Raw genomic sequence first — 22,011 nt, forward strand, 5'->3', positions numbered from 1 at the left:
GACATTAAACTTAGCGTATCCGTAGCAGAATCTTGTCCTTCCTCTTAACATCAGAAACCGAAAAACCTTCGAAACGGACATTTCCCGGTATGATGGAGAGGGTACACGCAATGACGCTATCGGTTAGCACTAGAGCCGGCCAAGCACATCACTGTGATACGTGACGTTTTGAGCGAAGACTCGTTAACTACCGGTAGATTTTTTCGGCTCGTGTGTGGTGGGGAATCCTACCGGCCGGTTTCGTAGGGAATGCCGAATTGTGGTTGCTCGTACTTGTCTACTCCTACGCACGCACGCGCGTACGCACGTTTGGTCGGTCACGTATACTGGCTGTTTGCGATCTTTCGTTTGTGTTTGTTCGAACACCGAAGTTTTTACCCATCAACGATAATACATGCAATGGAAATTTGAGACGGTACCGATTGTGAATGGTGGATTTGTTTTCTAGATTTTTGGAATCGCATCTCAACTGATGGGATTCTGATCGAATAACCAACAAGCTAGCCGCCATTAGTTAGCTTCCGGAGCATCAAGAAAAATTGATATTTTTACTAAAGACTTAACTGTTGAAATTTTGGTTAAAAAAATACCAACATTGGTAACATATTTTAAGTGTACTGTAAGATAAGTAGTATTTATCGAAAAACCGTGAGTCGATGGTTCATCGTATCAGAAGCTGGTTCCGCAATCCAGTGGTCGTATATTCCCGATTGGAAATGATTCGTAGTGGTGCGATAAATTTACCAACCGACTGTGAAGTTTACTCAAACAGAAGGTCATCGCAGGGCCGCCGAGAGAAGATTTGGGCCCGGGGGACTGCAATATTTACAGCCCCCTTAATATGAAAATTGAAAAACATTCTTAGCATGGGAATATCATCGAATCAAGAAATTTCTAAATACGAGGGCCACTACTTATATTACGGAATATCGAATAAGGACAAACATTTTTAAGTGAAAATGGCTTTATTGTTTTTCAAAGTATTCTCCATGATACGCGATACACTTTTGCATGCGTTCGAACCAATCAGGAAAGTGTTTTTGCCGCTGTGGAGATGGTTTTTGAATGGTTCAACAGCATCTCCTGGCGTCGAAAATCGTTGACCATGCATTTTTTTTCTTGTTATGCCGAAATAAAAAGAAATCATTGGGTGCTAAGTCAGGGCTGTACGGTGGATGACCCATCAATTCGACGTTTTGGCCGGTCAAAAAGGCGCTGGTTTGAACTGATATGTAAGAGCTCGCATTGTCATGATAGAGGATGATTCGTCTTCTTTTGTTCGCTTTGCGAATTTGTCCGATCTTCATGAAATTCATCCGCGAACGAACTACGACCACGATTGAATTCACTATACCAGCGATATACAGTAGTTTTTATGGTACTTCATCGCCATACAAAGAGCTAAGTTCATCGATATACTCTTGTTGAGATAATTCACCTCGAAAGTTGTGAAAAAAAATCCAACGAAATCCTTCCCTTGATACAGAGATACAGTAATACAGATGTTTTTTTGTTTTATAAAATAGCGATAAATATATTTTCATACAGATAAACATCATTTTTCGCTTTTTGTGTTTGATTGCATAGTTTTCAACGAGGTGGTGCAACCTTTTTTTTTAGCTCTCTAAACATCTGATCTTTTATCTGATTTTTCCGACTAATACAGAATTCTTGGCAACTCTGATTGGTAGTGAAGGGACATCGGTAGTCAAGAGATATTGTTTATTGCCGTTTCTCATTGAAAAACACTGGTGGCGTGGATTGCTCTGGTTTTGCGCTTTCGAGCAGAAATGCATTATTCTAACGGTGTTTCATTGCCATTTCTGCTCGAAAGTGCATAACCAGAGCAATCCATGCCACCAGTGTTTTTCAATGAAATACGCCATATGTTTCTCTAATTTTCATTATTGAATTAGATTCTTGCATTGTTAACTTTTTATGTAAACAAGATACACATTCAAGTTCACGGACAGTTTTTTGTCAATCTGAGTTGAAAAGTAGTTGTGCCTAATCAGATCGTACGAAATTTGACAATAAATTCAATACGATTACCCAACTGGATTCTGATTCAAATGCAATAAGGGATTGTTACTAAAAATCGGTTGTTACACTTGATTCGTAATCCAACTAGGCTTAGCGCGCTTCGTTTAAAATTTGGGACGATTTAAATTGGTTCAATTCCACTTCGACTTAAATTGAAGAAAAAAAAGTTCGTAAAACTGAATGTGAATTGAAACCATTAGATTTTAGGATGCTGAATGACAGAGAGTTGTTCAAATATCCCGAGAAAGCTTCGGCCTTTCAAAGGCCGAGACGACTACGAACAAATGGTACTCTTCGGTACCATTTGCGTGTTCTTTCCGGTTCGGGTTCGTTACCAGGGAAAAGCAGTTATCTCTGTGGCGTAGACTGAAATAGCGGTGAGGTTGCTTGAAGATGATCGCATTTCCCAGACCTAATTCAATTGAGGCGCAGATAATTGAAGAAACAGTAATCATAGTATGGGACGAGGTTCCAAGGGTTAATAAAGAAGCACTGTTTTCATTGCATCGACTCCTGCCGGACATTACATCACGGATATCGTAGAAGAGTGTGTCAAGTCCTCGCCACTGTGGTCGAAATTAGCACCTAGTCGCATCAACACCAACAAACATGCATTTACCTATAAAAAAATCTAGTGTTCTCACACGGGCAGTTATATGTAGCCCTAATTGACACATTTCTTTACTATTTAAAACTTCGTTCTACCTCAACCATGTGAAAGCCCGAATGAAGATTAAAGAAACCATGGCTGTAATTAGTAGCGTTTTCGTTACAAATGTGCAGTGCTATACCAAAGAATGAAAAAACGATCGAAAATCATGGAAACAAAAGCAGTAACCTTTAAGGGGCGGGAATATTCTTTTCAAACCTATCGGAACAAAACTCAGCAAGTTATGGGCATTCATCTTTGCTTATCTCATACTGCGAAGAAGTAAGAGCTCGGCACACAGGCCATAGATTTCTTCGTCGATTGACCTAAAAACTTGACAAAACATTCTTGAAATGTTTCATTATAACAAAATACAAAAGAAAAAATATGATATGTTAGACCCTACGGGATCCCTAGAGTAATAATCTGTTTCCTTCGATTTTATAGACAAACAACTTTAGGACCGGTTTTTCTCGAAAGCAGGTTTTGAAAGTCCGTGTCCATCATCATTCAAAAACTATTGTCCAATTTTTTTTTGAAATTTAACACACACTCTACATGTAAAATGTGACCAGACCAGACCCCTACGTTTTCCGTACGACCGGGTTGGCGGTTCGATGCATAGGGCGCTGGTTTTACAAGCCAGTTGTCGGTCGTATGTTCGGTGGCGTGGATTGCTCTGGTTTTACACTTTCGAGCAGAAATCGCAATGAAACACCTTCAGAATGCTGCATTTCTGCTCGAAAGTGCAAAACCAGAGCAATCCACGCCACCAGTGTTTTTCAATGAAAAACGGCATTAGTGTCAGTAGGATCGTAGTACCTGCCATACAATGATTCTGTACGCTATGAATCGGCTGCGAAGTCTATTGAAACTGAAAGGCCAAATTCCACAAAAGGAATGTAATGCCAAAACTTTGCTTTCACGTTTTCCTTTTCATTGTTTGTTACTTTGGGGAGTTTACAGTTTTGACTTTAAAGAACCACCAAAAATTCAAAACAAATTAAAATAAAAATCAAACAGAAACGTTGGGGTCTAGAAAAACATCTACTCTATCTATGCTGCTTTGATTTGTTGACTTCTGAAGCGTTCTTCAAAATACTTCTTCATCGACAGTTCCGCCGACGACACGACCTGCCACTCGTCTATCGAAACTGTATCGCAAATTTAACTACCCCTCAGTAACTGATAATGTCAAAACGAAAATGCCTGAAAAACTATTGAAACTGGCAACACAAGTTGATAGATTATTGATTTTAAATAACAGTTACCATAACCTTGGGAAATGTAAACAAAACAAACTGTCTCGAGTGGAATTATTATTTAGTTTAATCGGATAGAGGTCTTCGTTAAGGCTTGCTGGTGCTCGAACATATTAAAAATGACTTCCAGACAATTCAATATTCATGGATGTTTGTTAAATAGTTCAACGTAACCATACTTAGATCTATAATGACTCTCTGTTATGTAAATGAGTTTATAAATGGTGTTAAGTTTTGCAGTCATTCAATCCGTCATTGCCAAATTTTTTAATCAGTCGTATCATGAGAATTTGGTATTAAAAGCATATTTGTTATTTTCTAATGACTTTCTAAAGTAAAACCATTTCAATTCCCCCTTTGTTCCAAATCGTTCAACCCTCGTTGCTAATCAGCATACATGTTGTGAAACAATGCGCTGTCATATTTTGGAAACTCCTCTACTTCTACTCTCAGTGATTTGAGGTCTTCACAAAGTGCGTGTATACTTTGATGAATATGAAAGGCACTTGAACAGCACGGGAATCAAATTTCTCAGTATATTAGATCTGATCGAAATTATAGGTTTTGAAGTGCACATCGGAAGCTGGAGAGTGCAAACAGGTCTCCTTCAAATAATTTGATTATTTGTGTCTCAAACAGAAAACAGACTGTAACTAAGGTCTACTGTAAGGCTGCTGGAACTTGTTGAAGTAGTCGAATGTAAAGTGTCGGATACAATTTAACAATGAAGTCTCATTTTCATTTCGTGAAGACTGGTACTAACTTCCGGGTTGGCTGACAGTATGTTAAGCAAAAGTGACGTGTTTCGGGAACTCGACTGGTTATTTCTAAAAAGAAAGACCATAATCATGGATGAGTTAGATGACTACACTGAAGATAGAGCTAATGGGTAGCTGTGGATGATATAGGATGACGCATTTCTGTCGCAACACTACTTCTAGTGCCAGATTTGGTTATTGTACTATTGTGCTCGGCGTAAATCTAAAAAGAACGTTGAAACAAAATTTAAATTTATATAAAAGTTTCACTACTTTCTCGAATGATTTGTTTATTTATTATAGCGCTCCTTGGTAACTAGTTCATAGCAACTTAAACAGTGTTGCTCAAGAAGTTTATTTTCATGATTATCGAGGGGTCGCTATATTTATGGTAACTGGCGGTAAATCACTCACGAACACTTTTTGTTCAGATTTTTCTTCGGAGTGCCTGGTCGTGTCGTCGGTTCCGCCCTTTATAGTTCTTTGTATTACTAAGATTGAGATTTTTGTATTGTACGATTTTGGAGCATCTATTCGTGGGAAAGAGAAAATCGATTTGCTTACTTTTGTAAGATTCGCCCTTCTTTGAAAAACAGCTGAATTGTTCATTCAGTGCAAGCACTTCCCCGAAAAATTCACACAACATCATCATCAATGGGTTGTAAGAGGTGTGCCACGGTTACGATGGGAACGCGATAAGCAGCGCAACAACTGTCCAGTCGGTGTTGAACAGTCGTTCGCACCGCACGCGTATAGCTCTTGGCTCCTGGAATTTTTTTTCTGGCTACCTAGAGTTTCATTGATTCAAGGCTTCAGTCTTTTTCAAGGCTACCTGAATCACTAACTAAGTGACTAAGTGATACAAAGAGTGATATTAGAGTGACTAAGTGATACAAAGAGTGATATTAGAGTGACTAAGAAATTAATCAGCCTTTTTTAAGGCTAGCTAGGAGTCTAATCGAAGACTAATTTAGCCTAGTTAATTTAATTTAAAATTTCATTAATTTCAAAAATGCCTGCGTCCAACCGGAAAGGCAACAAGCCTAAGGCTAAAAATAATTCAATACGGAATAAATCACAATCCGTTATTCAACATTTTTCTAATAACATTCACGATCTTATAGAATCTGAATGTAAAAATAAAAGACAACGGACGGATTTCCCTTCCGTTGATCCTATGCCGTCTAACAATATTTACGAGATTCTTCCTGAATCCGATTGTAGCGACATAGAAGAAAATTCTTCAAAAATTCCCAAAATGGACGCTTGTCGTTCTGGGAAGAAACATCAATCTATGCCACCAGTGACGGTGATGATTTCCGACTTCAAAGCATTCCGTACTGAGCTTTCTACTTTTCTCCCGGAAGTAAAAGTCTCATTTCAAATCGGATGAAGAGGAGAATGTCGAGTCTTGGTGGATGGATTGGAAGATTACGAACGTCTTATTCGATATTTGTCCGAAAAACTTCATAAATTTGATTCATATGATATAAAATCAGACAGACCCTTCAAGGCTGTCTTGAAAGGATTATCAAATGATCAAAGTATTGATGAAATTAAAAATGAACTAAAAGAATTGCTTGGTTTTGCCCCTTCCCAAGTAATACTTATGAAAAAAAGAGCGAATGGTACTTCTAAACCACGCTCTGGAATTTCCCATGAACTTTACCTAATACACTTCAATCGAAGTGATGTAAACAATTTGAAAACTTTAGAAAAAGTACGTTTCATTTCCCACATTAAAATTCATTGGGAACATTATAAACGGCATAATCGTATTGCAAACTTAACGCAATGTCGTCGTTGCCAAGGTTTCGGTCATGGAACCAAAAATTGTCATATGGATATACGGTGTTTGAATTGTGGTAAATCGCATTCGAAAGACGTTTGTCCAATGAATGAAACCACTGATAAATTTTCATGTTCAAATTGCAATGGAAATCATAAATCCAATTATTTGAAATGTCCTGTCAGGGAAAAAATTTTAAACGCTCGTTCGCTTAGACAACAAGTCAAATCAACGACCTTAAATTTACAGAACATACCTGAAAATTCTTCTAAGGCACCTGCCAATTCGTCTTCTAACGAAAACAATTTATTGACAGGTAGATCGACCTCGTCATCATCTTCTTCTAATGTCAGTTATGCTGGTATATTAGGTAGAAATCTATCTCCTATTTCTTCTAATGTAAATAATCAAAACACAGGACCGCCTTGCAGTTCTTCTTCTAACGAAAACAATTTATTAATAGGTAGACCGGCCAAATCATCTTCTTCTAATGGCAGTCTACCTACAAATATTCCTTCAATGCCATTCGCTTCTTTAAATGAAGTCGATTTAGGCGATATAACTGAAAATAAAATGATCTACCTACAAGATCAACTTTTTCAAATGATCATCCAAATGAATTCGACTTCATCACTTTTTGAAGCATTTCAAATCGGATGGAAATTTGCAAATAATATTATAATGAATTTAAAATTTAACAGTGATGTTAAATAATTATTTGAATATTTTAAATTGGAATGCTCGATCTTTGAAATCGAGTGAAGATGAATTTTATAATTTTCTCAAAGTTCACAAAATTCATATTGCCATTGTGACAGAAACTTTTCTTAAACCAAATGTAAAATTGAAAAGTAATCCACATTATGTGGTTCATCGATTTGACAGGTTTACTGGAATTGGTGGTGGAGTTGCCATTTTTGTCCAACGGCAAATTAAACATCGAATTTTACCTTCTTTCAATACTAAAGTTATTGAAAGCTTGGGAATCGAAGTTGAAACCATTCATGGAATTTATTTCATCGCTGGAGCATATTTGCCATTCCAATGCACCGGCGAACAATTAAATTTCTTTAAAGGCGATTTGCAAAAACTTACAAGATATCGATCGAAATTTTTCGTAATAGGGGACTTAAATGCTAAGCATGTCCAGTGGAATTGTAGGCAAAATAACAGTAATGGTAAAATACTTCATAATCAACTCTCAGCTGGTTACTTTACAGTTCTTCATCCCAGTAATCCTACTTGTTTCTCTTCCGTGAAAAACCCGTCTACAATTGATCTGGTTCTAACAGATCAAAGTCACATTTGTAGTGAACCGATTACTCATGCTGATTTTGACTCAGATCATCTTCCTGTAACATTCAGACTTTCCAACGAAGCTATAATTAATCCAATTAGTTATATTTTCAACTATCATAGAGCTAATTGGTTGGATTACAGATCTCACATTGAAAATCATGTGGATCATGAAACTATTTTAGAAAATTCTGCGGATATCGACACAGCAATTGATAATTTGAATCATTATATTATCGAAGCTAGAAATCTTTCAGTTCCCAAAGCTCAAACTAAATTAAATTCTCCTATCATCGATGACAATCTTCAACTGCTCATTCGGTTGAAGAATGTTCGTCGACGACAATATCAACGTTCTCGTGATCCTGCTATGAAAAACATAGTTAAGGATTTACAAAAAGAAATTAAACATAGATTTACTCTTTTGCGAAATGAAAATTTCGCTAAAGAAGTTGAACAAATTAAACCATATTCTAAACCTTTCTGGAAACTTTCTAAGGTTCTTAAGAAACCTCAGAAACCTATTCCTGCTCTCAAGGAAGGAAATCAAATACTTCTTACAAATGGCGAAAAAGCTCAAAAACTTGCTCAGCAGTTCGAGAGTGTCCACAATTTTAATTTGAACGTTGTGAGTCCTATTGAAAATGAAGTCTCACTGAAATATGATCATATTTCAACCCAAGTGTTATCACACGATGACATTATTGAGACGAATTTTGATGAAATTAAATCAATTATTAGAAAACTTAAAAACATGAAGGCTCCTGGTAATGATGAAATTTTTAATATTCTCATTAAAAATCTTCCCGATGTTGCCTTGAGACTCCTGGTTAAAATTTTCAACAAGTGTTTTTCATTAGCTTACTTCCCAAAAAGATGGAAAAACGCTAAAGTAATTCCTATCCTAAAACCTGATAAATACCCAGCAGAAACATCAAGTTATCGCCCAATTAGCTTACTTTCTTCTATCAGTAAACTTTTTGAAAAAAATATCTTGTTAAGAATGATGACTCATATAAATGAGAATTCAATTTTTTTACCAGAGCAGTTTGGATTTCGTCATGAACATTCAACTACTCATCAACTTGTCAGAGTAACGAACATGATAAAATCAAATAAATCTTCTGGGTTATCCACTGGAGTTGCTCTTCTAGACATAGAAAAAGCATTCGACAGTGTTTGGCACAAAGGTTTAATAGCAAAAATGTCTGATTTCCAGTTTCCTATTTATTTGATCAAAATGATTCAAAATTATTTAACTGATCGTACTCTTCAGGTTAGCTATCAGAATTGTAAATCTGAATTGCTACCTGTACGAGCCGGTGTTCCGCAGGGTTCGAGTGTAGCTCCAATCTTGTATAATATTTTCACTTCTGATCTTCCAAATCTACCCGTTGGTTGTCAGAAATCGCTATTCTGTGACGACACAAGTCTGTTAGCCACAGGTAGAAATCTAAGAGTGATCTGCAGTCGCCTACAAAGAAGTTTAAATATTTTCAGTGATTATCTGTCAAAATGGAAAATTAAACCAAATGCAGCAAAAACGCAATTAATTATCTTTCCTCACAAGCCAAGAGCTTCTTTTCTTAAACCAAACAATAATCACATTCTCAAATTGAATGGCTTGGAATTGACATGGTCTGATCAAGCTAAATACTTAGGTTTAACGTATGACAAAAAACTCACTTTCAAGGATCACATTGAAGGAATCCAGGCAAAGTGTAATAAATATATTAAATGTTTATATCCTCTTATAAACAGAAATTCTAAGCTCTGTCTAAAAAACAAATTGTTAATTTATAAACAAATTTTCAGACCAGCCATGCTTTATGCGGTACCAATTTGGTCAAGCTGTTGTTCCACCAGGAAGAAAACGCTTCAAAGGATTCAGAATAAAATTCTGAAAATGATTCTGAAGCGTCCTCCCTGGTTTAGTACAAATGAGTTACGCAGACTCACAAATATAGAACCATTAGATGTAATGTCACATAATATTATAAGCAAATTCCGACAAAAATCGATGCAATCTTCAATTGAATCGATTCGCTCTCTGTATTAGTTAGTAAGTTAGTATATAAGTTCCTTTTCCCCATTACACAATACAAGTAGGTTTAGAATTTTCCCTACACAAAAATCTCAGAATTGCGGAAGCAAATGATGTCTTCATGGTAATAACCAAATCATATATATATATAACAGGGCTGAAAAGTCACCACTTGTGGCTGAACACCCAATTTAAATCTTAATAATTTAATTTTAACTCATATTCCAATAAACAGTTATTTAAAAAAAAAAAAAAAAAAAAAAGCGCAACAACTGTGAGGAGGACTGCACGATTTCCCCAACTACGGGTGGATGAGTGAGAGAGCGCGGTTGGTTGCTTGGATTGTGGAATATTTTTCCTTTTTCTTCATTGCGCTTCGTTGAGCCTTTTTTTCTCTCTGCAATCACACTTCAAGCGTACGACGGCACCGGTAAAGTCACGTACGCCAAAATTCTGCACTACTGGCGCAAAGTACTGTTTTTCTTGCGAAAAATACTCGAGCGTGTGCTGCTCGAAGGGTCGCAGAGAACAAATGAGCAAGTGCTACGGACGGATGAATGTGTGCCGTGGTTCTTTTTATCGCTAAAATCTACCAGCAAGGTCACACGTCCGATTATCGAATTAGTCGGCATGTGGTTTCCAAAATCAGGTGTTACTTGGTGTGTGGTTTACTTTGAATAACTCTACAATCTCTTCATGCGGGAACCTGTAATCTATTTTTTTTCTCAGGCAATGGTTGCGTGTTACCCTGGTTCCGGCTCTCACTACGTCAAACATGTGGACAATCCGAACCGAGATGGTCGCTGCATCACCGCAATCTACTATCTAAATCTCAACTGGGATGTTCAGCAGAGTGGTGGCCTCTTGCGGTGAGTAGCCCGAACATTGATGGGTATTGAATAAAGAATTATTTGTGTTTTTTTTTTCATCGCGCTGACAGAATTTTCCCAGAGGGATGTCACGATCGGGTGGCCGACATTGAGCCCATTTTCGATAGGATTCTATTTTTCTGGTCCGACCGAAGGAACCCACATGAGGTACAGCCCGCGCATCGAACACGTTATGCCATCACTTTGTGGTATCTGGATGCGGAGGAACGTGAGTCGGCCCGGTTGCGCTATCAGCGAGATTTTGACAGTCGGTTCAGTGCGTGATGCGCGGAATGATGGTTCGCTTGTTAGATAGGGTTGTTTGATGTTTGATAGCAGCAGCAGTTACGTTGGCTTATCAATGACTGTCCTCGTTCCGTGTGTTCCGGAAAAAACATACAGGATACCTAAATTGGTCATCAACGACGGTCATAGTTTCTTGCACAGATCATCGTTGAGAATGAGGACTAACGTTTCTTCTTCTTCTTCCAATGTGACCAGATGAAGATATTTTTTGCGAATCGAATGTTTTATTTAAGATACCAAAAAATGTGATACTCTTCTAATGATTATGATGCAAATCAAATTGTTATTATATCGTGTATATTTTTCCAACGTATTCTTTGTTTTATGTGTAACAAAATAGCGATAGTGAGTAGGACAAACGCAACTTGAGCAGGTAGTCAAATGTTAATTTTTAATAAAAACTGTTTCAAACAGTGTCCCGCGTTTACGACAGACCTGGGCCCAGCGAAGCTCATCTCGTTTATGTAACAAACATAGAAGCATTAATCATTACGTGGGAGTTGTGAATGGTTATTCCTAAACAAACTTGTTACTCGCTGAATGCGCAGATCACCAACTCGATCCCAACACATATTAACAACAGAATTTCATACTTTCCTCGCAATGGTCTTGAGGTGTGCCATCTATCGGATCTATAGTTTGGGCAAAAAAATAAAATACGTTTAACAACGAACCAGGTTTGTTTCATAGTCAAATTGTAACCAATACGGAAACAGATTATTTTCATACGCTTAGGTTAGGTTTAATTCCGTTTGAACGTTTAAAAACTAGTGATTTGACTCTCAGCAGATGCAGATTAATGAGAATAAATAGTAGCTAGTATATAAAAATTATAAATTCACCATTCTCGTTTTGAGTCTTATCACTAATAGGGAAAATTTGAAATCTTTGTGATCTTTCATACTAACACAAACCCCTTCGGAAAGGATCTTTTCGTTTGTTTGTCGAAATATAATTCACAAAATATGAATGCGGGTATATGTGAGATACATTTGACAGAGGACTCAAGAGTTGTAATAAATATGCAAAATTGAAAGTTATAATTTCTTAACAGAAACAGTAATCGAGCAGTTTTGAATCTATTCCAATATCCGAATTTATTTTCCAAACCAACTAGTAGTGACGTGAAATGTGTTTTTCACAATCTAGTGTTCTGCTTTTATACTCACATATCAGTCTTCTATGAATTTCCGCCATTTTTAGGTTAGCTTGACGAATGAAGTATTGTTTAATAGTTTGTGCATAAAAAGAAATTACACACAAGAAATTTTTACTAAAGGTCTAAATTAGAATTTTCTTGAAGATTTTTTTCAGTGTCGGAAAATAGCCATCGATCTGTAAAAAATAACCATGCTTTCGAGCAGGGTTATTTTTGACAATGACAAAATAACTAGTCGACTGTCAAATTTTAGCCTAAGGGTTAATTTTAACAGTTGGTTAAAATCTGAAACTTGAGCGGTTATTTTGTGTCGAGTAGTTAAATTTAACTAAATTTGCGGCCCATTTCAAAATTTGACGAACGGAAAGTTATTTCCCGACTAATTTTTCAAAAGAGCGTATAAGCAAGTGACAGTTTCTCTTTGTTTACTTTCTCTTCTATTATTTACCAAGCGGTTTCCACGTTTATCACTCAACTCTTTGCATGAAATGATACCCGAAACTTTCGACTTTCAAACAGAATAGTGATATCAAAGAAAATCTTCTTAATCACATCACAATAATCGAAAGAGAGAGTGATTAAAGAGAAACTGTCATTTGCTTATGCGCCCTAATGAAAAATCAACCGAGATTTGGGTTTATTTTCCACTGGAAATAATTTCAAATTAATATTAGAATTTTCATTGCAAGATTTTTTTCAGTGTCGGAAAATAACCATCGATCTGTCAAAAATAACCATGCACTCAGGCAAACTGAGTAGTGAAAATCATAAGGCAAATCTTATGATGCATCAATAATCATTAAAATCACCATTTGATAAGATTAATATGAAATATATACCTCTGCAATATACATCTCATCTATCACTATTATAGTTTTCATACGAACAACTTATAAATTCCACAGTACATGAGAGAAGTTTGTCATAAAAAAATTTCGCACAATGTTCCTAAAAATTTCGTATGAGGTAAGGCTTTTTTTTGCAATTCCATTTTTCGTGACTTCATAAGGCGTTCTTATGATTCTCATACGATATTCTTGTGGCTAAAAACCATACGAAATCATTATGAAATTGCATATATTTTTTGCCTGAGTATACTATAGAGTTTAAATGTTGTAAGTGGAAAAAATCTTTTCATTTTAACATAACATCCAAAATTTGTTTGAGAGTCTAAAACTGACCGAGAGTACCATCACTCGATCGAATTAGAGAATGCACATTTTTACATTCGTTCGACAAAATCCGATTCTATCGAAATACAGAATCCCGCAAACGCAAGGCTGACTAAACGCTGCCAGCTGGAAAAATATGACTGGCAGACATTCTGGTGACCGACTGCCTCACCGCTGCCAGATATACAGGGTGATTTTTTAAGAGCTTGAGAACTTTTTTAAACAATAAAACGCATAAAATTTGCAAAATCTCATCGGTTCTTTATTTTAAACGTTAGATTGGTACATGACATTTACTTTTTGAAGATATTTTTATTTAAATGTTGACCGCGGCTGCGTCTTAGGTGGTCCATTCGGAAAGTCCGCTTTTTTATCGACAAATTTTGTGCAGCGATGAGGCTCATTTCTGGTTGAATGGCTACGTAAATAAGCAAAATTGCCGCATTTGGAGTGAAGAGCAACCAGAAGCCGTTCAAGAACTGCCCATGCATCCCGAAAAATGCACTGTTTGGTGTGGTTTGTACGCTGGTGGAATCATTGGACCGTATTTTTTCAAAGATGCTGTTGGACGCAACGTTACAGTGAATGGCGATCGCTATCGTTCGATGCTAACAAACTTTTTGTTGCCAAAAATGGAAGAACTGAACTTGGTTGACATGTGGTTTCAACAAGATGGCGCTACATGCCACACAGCTCGCGATTCTATGGCCATTTTGAGGGAAAACTTCGGAGAACAATTCATCTCAAGAAATGGACCGGTAAGTTGGCCACCAAGATCATGCGATTTGACGCCTTTAGACTATTTTTTGTGGGGCTACGTCAAGTCTAAAGTCTACAGAAATAAGCCAGTAACTATTCCAGCTTTGGAAGACAACATTTCCGAAGAAATTCGGGCTATTCCGGCCGAAATGCTCGAAAAAGTTGCCCAAAATTGGACTTTCCGAATGGACCACCTAAGACGCAGCCGCGGTCAACATTTAAATGAAATTATCTTCAAAAAGTAAATGTCATGTACCAATCTAACGTTTAAAATAAAGAACCGATGAGATTTTGCAAATTTTATGCGTTTTATTGTTTAAAAAAGTTCTCAAGCTCTTAAAAAATCACCCTTTACAACCGTATCCACCAGGATTTGTCCACATTGAAATCTTTGACATTTTCAGCGAAGACGAGAAGAATAAAACGCTTGGCTAACTTAGATACAGGCGACTTTGTTTTGTCAAATTGGATTTGACAACCGTCACTGAATCAATTTTGGTAGCCGTCTGGTGGCCATGGCTGCACAGGTAGCCAAAACGATAGGAGTTCAAAATGTATTGCAGCTGCAAGTTAACAATATAAACGTCCAAAATTTAATTTACATTTAGAACAAACGTAAATAACATGATTTATTACAACTTAAAAGAGCTTAATTGTGAACTAATGTGTATGCGATCATAAACATAAAAATGGCGTTCGGAGGTTTAAAAAACAGATTGATAACCCGTCCTTTTCATAATAAGTGATAATCTAATTCTTTAAAAAACCTGTTTCAATCATCCGGAATTTGTGAATCTTCGATGGTCCGCGAAGATGGAATATACACTTTGAAGGCATACTTGGATTTTGGAAACGAGCCCGTATTCATTACGGTACATTCCTGCTCGGTGGTCTGAAAGGCCTGACAGGGATCTCCGACAACAATCAAATCCGGCAGTGGGTACAGTGACAGCGCTAAGTCGTAGTTCCAGTGTACGGGAAGTACTATCGGATTCAGTGGAACCAACGTTCCCTGACTGATGAGTGTTCGGGCGAACTGTTGGAACAAAAAAGAAACAAATCTTATAACATGTCACATGCAGTAGGCGCCCTGCAATGCTTCTTACATGATCTTCCAGTTGGCCGCTCTTGGGAAAGTGTATCGTATTACGACACAATTTCGTCACCAAGTCTGCTCGAAAGACCACGATCTGCTGTGTGCAGTACTGCAACCGACATGGATTGGTTGCTAGTACAATACGTGGGTATCGCTTTTTCAAGTCACCTACCAAACATTCGGGAAGAGGTGGCCGTGGTAAGATATTAGCCGCTGCGGGATCATCACATGATGGCACCAAAACCACATCAGTTTCCATTTTCAGACGTTCACAACCGGACAGAATATCACCTAGCGCCTGAAAACGACCCTTCAATGAGTACACATTTTCATTTAACTTGGCGAACGGTCCCATCAAAACGATGGCCACCGGTGGGTACTCATTATACCCCTGCAGTAGCATTTTTAACTTCTCCAGCACAACCGGATTATCCAACCAACAGTCGGCCAAAAACACTAAGCTATCGCCACTATTGTTTTTCTCCAATTCTGCAAGATTGCGCGAATACTTCAGAAGACTCTTGGAACGGCCACCCCAGGTGTTAACCGTACCGAAAAACGCCCGACTGCTCGAGGCCAGCTCGGTTACGGGGAATCCCATCTCATCGATTTTCAATATTCCATCACGAAACTTTCCACATGCCAAAACGAAGCATCCTTCGCAAAAAAGCCCGGACGAAAACGCTGTCTCGCTTATATCTATCGGAACAACTCCGGTCGGATCTTCTAAGTAAAATTTGCCTTCGGTCAGCTGGGTCAATAGTCCTAAAATTACTACATCATTCATTTTGGAGCTCGATAACAGTGTCTCGATTTTCCTCAGTGCCAAACGTTTTACATTATTGTTAAGGCAAATTTTACTAGTGTTGAACATTTCATGACGACTGGTTTTCTGCCATAGCATCAGGTATCTATCGCGAATGTACTCCGATTTGACATCCGGTCCGGGAAGTAATCCGCGTGATCCACTTGCCGGAATAAACTTTCGCTTATCTTCGCAGTAACGGAACTTAGGAACGTCATACGCATTTATCACTGCAAACACAGACTCATTGTCCTCAAGGCCGGTGTTGTTTGCATCTTTGATTGCCAGTTCGATGTGTTTCTTCTCCACGACAGGCAGCTCAAGGCTTTGTCCCTGGACGTGATTGGCAATGTTCTGTATCCATCGTTTCTGATCCGCACCCGATAGTGATGTGATTTGTTGAGCTAGGAAAATACTTGCCTCGCTGTGGTAAAACCGACAAAAAAGCATTCAACGACAGTCTGATTTCCGATTACAAATAACAAACCTTCGAATTTGGAACCCGCTAATGTTAAATCGGGATACGATTTGAGTTTTCAGCTTGGCTAGGTCACTCATAATAATTTATACGACTAACGAAATCTGGACGAAAAAGAATATTGTTAAGTTGTTTAAACAAAAATTTTAATAAAAAAAATTTTTTTTTTGGCGATTTTTCTCATGTAACAAAACAGAGCTCATTGCAGGCCAAAAGCGCGCGCTCAGGATGATTAACGTGAACTTCCCGTCCAGAGCTTTCACCCAACGTTGCCAGGTAAACCGATTTCTCGGCATTTTGCCGATTTTTGACCTATAAATTTTTGATTAAAAATATCATTTCAATCGAACTGCCACCTTAATATCGAGCAAGTAAAACGCTCCCGGTGGATGTTGTCGACCCGCATCGGCCCGATTATCGGACCGATTGAGCACGATATAGGGCCGATTGTAGCGCTTCGATCGGCCCGTCATCGGACAATTCTGCACCATTTGCATCAATCGCGTCGACCTAAAAAAGCTTTATGTTTACATTATGTATCGCTAGAGAAACAGAGCGAAGGAATATCAAACAAGGCATTTTCGAGCCGACGTCTCCCCGATAGGGTGTGCAAGAGTGTTAAACATTGTCTGTGTCATGTCTCAATCATGGAGGCTTTAACCTTTAGGTCATTCGCCTCTTAGGGCCAGAAAAACTCTGGCCCTATGTTTGAGGTTGGAAATCCAACCCCGATATATCTCATCACCTGAGTATTGAATATCCGCTCTCTGCTTTAGTATATCTTCACTCTTTTGTTCTACCGATACACTATGTAAGCTCGAAACGCAATCAAAAGCTTTCGTGCACGATGCGTCCGATGTTCTAATTTACTGGGCTCATGTGCACCAAATCCCAGTGACTATTGTCGAGCCGTATCTGACCAAATGAGCACGATATCGGCCCGATCGTAGCGCTTCAATCAGGCCGTCATCGGACAATTCGGCTCCATTTGCATCAATCATCTTAACCTGAAAAAGTTTTACGTTTTAATTATGTATCGCTAGAACAAAAGAGCGAAGAGATTCCAAACAAGGCCATTTCTAGTCGACGGCTTCCCGATTGGGTGATAAAGAGTATCGGACATTTCATGTGATCCGATCATAGACTTAAACCTAAAGGTCATTCGCCTCTTAGTACCAGAAAAACCTTGTAGGTTCTATGTTCGTGGTTGGAAATCAAACACCGATATATCCCGTCCTCTGAGTATCAGGCATTCGTCGTGCTCCGTGCTTTCGTGCACGACACGTGCGATGTTCGATGGTGGTGGGTAACGACAACTGTAAAAGCCAGCGAAACGTGAGCTTCTTGACCATAGCTCACCAACCACCAAATGGAATATTCATTGTATAAATACAAATTTTAACGTTCAAATATATAGTCACAGATACCATATATACAGGCACAAATTTTCAAAATCCTATGTAAATCACAAATTTACCATAAGTTGGAAACAAGGGTACTACTATTGCCACCTGTTATGTATCTAAGCCACTTTCTTAAGATTCCAACTCACCTTTACAATACTTCACCTTTCAAATTCAAATTTTGTTCGAAAGGTTATACTTATACTTTGTCGAAGGAGTTTCTCATTTTTTTCAGTAACCTAGAGTGCCTATAACCAGAGTGACGACTCCACATCATTAATGTAACAATTCAAAGCATTCAATCCGAAAAGTTGGCAGTTTCGTTAGCTTCACATTGTATTTGACAGGTCGTTTGCTGTCGTCACTCTGGTTATATGTACTCTACAGTAACCCATCAATTGAGACGGTAGACGTCCAATACTGGGTAATCACTCAATTTCTGATTATTTGCTCTTTACTTATAACCATGTGACTCCAGGCGGTTCCGATGTTAGGAGATTTGCATGTCGGAAACAATGAGTGAAAATGATGTTATTCTTACCGAGATATTTCAGATCAATTATATAATTTCTATATTTACCCTTCCGTAGAAGTGACTCAATTTAAAATTTGTTCATGCGTCGTGATTTGTCCATAACCTCAACATACACTCTGTATGCATCTGCGTATCTTGGCGTTTATTTCCGTTCTGAACATTTAATCCGAAATATTGGTAGTTTCGTTAGCTTTACATTGTAATTGACAGTTCGTCTGTTATTTCACGCTTAGAAAAAGTTACTCAGAGTTTGAGTATTAGTTACTCATTTTCAACGTCAAAAATTGTGTAGTTACCATCAATGATAATGAGTAACTCTTACTCTAAAGTTGAGTTTAACGCATGAACTCGTTTTTATGTTACTTTTCGCAAGATCAGTCTAAAAGGTGTAATAACCCTTTGTAGCAACAGGTTCTTTTTTTTTGTTCTAGAGATCGCGTATTTCAAGGGCGAGTCGCTTAACACGAACGGTGATTTGTCTGCAAAAACCGAAATGAAAAACTGTTCTCTTGTTTGTGCAATCGACGCAGATATTGTGTCCAGGAGTGCTCCGTATTGTACTTCAGAATGGAAACGAATGTGCTCAAATGTCATGTATGAGGAATAAGTATCTGATTGGTGCCTGAGAATTGCTAATATGTAAGTTAATGTGCGATTGACACACTACTAACAAGTGACCGCCACTTGATATGATGTCTCGAGTTAGAAATCAATTGTAAACGGAACAATAAATAAACACAGTACGGTTATTTTAAGTAATGCGTGTAAAATTCTTATTATGTTTTAGTACAATACACTCAGAAAAGGAGCAATTTTTACGCAAATTTGGTATATGTGGAATAAAATTTCACTCAAAATTTGAGTGTCAATTTTTCTATTTTTGGCACATGTACAAATAAAGCATTACTCAGTAAAAGAGTAGATTTTGCCCAAACATCGTTTCCAGTGAAAGAACTCAAATTTGAGTAACTAAGGATTATATTAGAGTTGTTCCGCTTTTTCTGTAGATGAGTGGGATCTTACTCATTTTGGAGTAACTATTTTTAAGCGTGTTTGGAACAAAGTTGTCATTCCAAACGAACAGCTGTCGTCACCAGAGATGCTAGATTTTTTTTATAGGAAATCTGTATTACTTTGTATAAAAATCTTATTATCTGTATTCTCCAGCCATCTGACACCGGTATGTGAGCACCATCCATTCGAAAGTATACCGATTACGTTGAGCCCCTCGCGTTTCGAGTTCCAACCACTGCGATGTTTTGATACTCATCGCGACTCTCAAATTGTGAAAATTATCTCCACTTGATGTCCCAAAACACTGTCTGCTGTATTTTAGCAGACTCTGTCAGCTTGGAGCGAACTCAATCTTCAGTTCAGCAACGCCATCGCACGGCATCACATTCAACATATCATGTCAATTGTATGGATGCACAGTGCTGCTATTTTGGCGCGCACGAATTTGACATTTCTCTCCCCATACTTCTATGTACGAGATTCGATGCGGACTCGCCTGAGGGCGCCATGTTCGCAAAAAAGGATGTTGCCAATGATTTGTTCGGGAAATGTCAGAGCTGGATATCTTGTTAATATGATGTCTTTGATTTTAGGTAAACCGACAAGTTATTGTGAGAGAATCGACTCAAAGTTCACTCATTTTCGTGCACTAAACAAGGTGAACGCGTTGAACAAATGCATTACTGTTTGTTTGTTTACGGTGCAATCAGCTGATTTTGAAGTTCCGATTTTAATCTCATCAAGATGACGTCGTCACAGGGGGCCGGTATTCTCTAATAAAATTAAATATCAACAATGAAATGATGTTCAAAGATGTGGCTATAGAATTGTAGATTCAATGAGCAATAATTCTTTCCATCTGTCTGTTGGAACAGAAAGGTCAAATTCCACAAAAGGAATGTAATGCCAAGAGTTTGCTTCTTATCACTGCATTCAAATACTAATAGTTTGCTCATACGAAAAAGCTTTTTTGCTTCTTATGAAATCCGTATTGAATTTAGAAAATCTGTACCAAACCTGTATTCTGTAGCGTATGTAAAAATCTGTATAATACAGATAAATCTGTATAAATGGCATCTCTGGTTGTTACTCTGGTTAGTTGACCTTTAGTCGGTGAGTTCAGGTTTTGCTGCTTTCCTGCTTCCGATACCTGCCGGTAGAGAGAATTGGGTAGATCGATTTTTTTAAGCTTTCTAGTCGGCCAATATTAAGGTAGCAGTTCGATTTTACGGAAATGCTTTTTGGTTGGTGGAAGCTTTAGTCGTAGAATTCACGTTAGTGGGGAATTCACGCATGTCGTTTATGAGGCAAGATCCTCGGGCCAATCGCAAACACATACAACATCAACAACAACAACAACAACATGTTTTACGTGATCGGGCTCGGTTTGGGTGATCCAAAGGACATAACTGTCAAAGGATTAGAAATCGTGCGAAGATGTAGGCGAGTATATTTGGAATCGTACACATCAGTCCTGACATGCGGACAGGAAAAATTGGTAAGACAAATACAGTTCGAAACAAATTCGATCTCTTTCGATGTGGTTTTTAATTATAGGAAGAGTTCTATGGTCGTGAGCTAATTATCGCAGACCGTGAACTGGTTGAACAGGGAGCTGATTCTATCCTTCACGGCGCGGAGCATGAGGAAATTGCTTTCCTAGTTGTGGGTGACCCCTTCGGTGCAACGACTCATGCGGACTTGTTACTACGAGCAAAAGAAATGAATATTCCTTCGCTTGTGGTTCACAATGCTTCTATTATGAATGCAGTGGGTTGTTGCGGCCTTCAGTTGTATCACTTTGGTGAAACAGTGTCCATCCCGTACTGGACCGATACCTGGCGTCCTGCTAGCTTTTATGATAAGATTCTAGCTAACATAAAACATGGGCTACATACGCTTTGCCTGTTGGACATTCGAGTGAAGGAACCAACCATAGAGTCACTAACGAAAAAGGTTCGTGTTTACGAACCGCCACGTTTCATGAGTTGCAGCGAAGCTTCTGAAATACTGTTTCAGTTAGTCCAAGAGCACAGGGATAATGAAAACGAATCATGTCGGGCGGAACTATCCGAACGGACCGTCGTGGTGGGTCTAGCACGAGTCGGTCACGATACTCAAACGATAAAAGCTTGTACCTTACAAGAAATGATAAAAGCGGACCTTGGCGGACCACTACATTCACTCATCATTCCGGCTCCGGGGATACATCCAATGGAGGCAAATTATTTGCAACAGTTTTGCGAAGGAGATTTGAACCAGTTACTTAAAAATGCCATACGAGAGTAAACCGTCATCACTGAACGATTGGGTTTCGATATTGTTAAAAGTTTTTTTTTTTGTCCAAACTTATATTTTAATAAAGTGGACATAAAGTATAACAGTTTCTTTTTTTCATATTTTGCAATACCAGCTACACCATAGGAAAGAAAAAGCATTCCCAATTCATTGTGCGTTACGATAATTTAACGATATTCGTATCACTACGAATCTCATTTCCGGCATTGGTCAATTTTGAATAGCATATAAGACTAATCAACGATGTAGAATCTACATAGCAGGGCATTTTTGTTT

General features: G+C 38.1%; 3 protein-coding genes across 3 annotated transcripts in view; 2 read left to right on the forward strand and 1 right to left on the reverse strand.

The window, feature by feature from the left end:
• Positions 1-12,079, forward strand: part of LOC131436792 (hypoxia-inducible factor prolyl hydroxylase) — a 33,158-nt gene extending 21,079 nt beyond the window's left edge. The window contains exons 5-6 of the mRNA XM_058605713.1: positions 10,571-10,710; positions 10,782-12,079. Of these exons, the coding sequence (XP_058461696.1) occupies positions 10,571-10,710; positions 10,782-10,995 (354 nt within the window). The 3' untranslated portion in view covers positions 10,996-12,079. The remainder of the gene's footprint in view (positions 1-10,570; positions 10,711-10,781) is intronic.
• Positions 12,080-14,823: 2,744 nt separating this feature from the next.
• LOC131434289 (DNA polymerase epsilon subunit 2) lies at positions 14,824-16,699 on the reverse strand. Its single transcript, XM_058600982.1, has 3 exons — positions 16,495-16,699; positions 15,213-16,431; positions 14,824-15,142 (listed from the first exon to the last, which is right to left on the reverse strand). Exons 1-3 carry the CDS (start codon positions 16,563-16,565, stop codon positions 14,879-14,881), a joined length of 1,554 nt encoding a protein of 517 aa, XP_058456965.1. The 5' UTR covers positions 16,566-16,699; the 3' UTR covers positions 14,824-14,878.
• A 4,026-nt stretch (positions 16,700-20,725) lies between these two features.
• LOC131436813 (diphthine methyl ester synthase-like) lies at positions 20,726-21,987 on the forward strand. The gene is made up of 2 exons (XM_058605746.1): positions 20,726-20,935; positions 20,995-21,987. The coding sequence occupies exons 1-2, from the start codon at positions 20,801-20,803 to the stop codon at positions 21,724-21,726; spliced, it is 867 nt and encodes a 288-aa protein (XP_058461729.1). The 5' UTR covers positions 20,726-20,800; the 3' UTR covers positions 21,727-21,987.
• Positions 21,988-22,011: the final 24 nt, after the last annotated feature.

The sequence above is a fragment of the Malaya genurostris genome, chromosome 1, assembly GCF_030247185.1.
Source record: "Malaya genurostris strain Urasoe2022 chromosome 1, Malgen_1.1, whole genome shotgun sequence".
Lineage (NCBI taxonomy): Eukaryota > Metazoa > Arthropoda > Insecta > Diptera > Culicidae > Malaya > Malaya genurostris.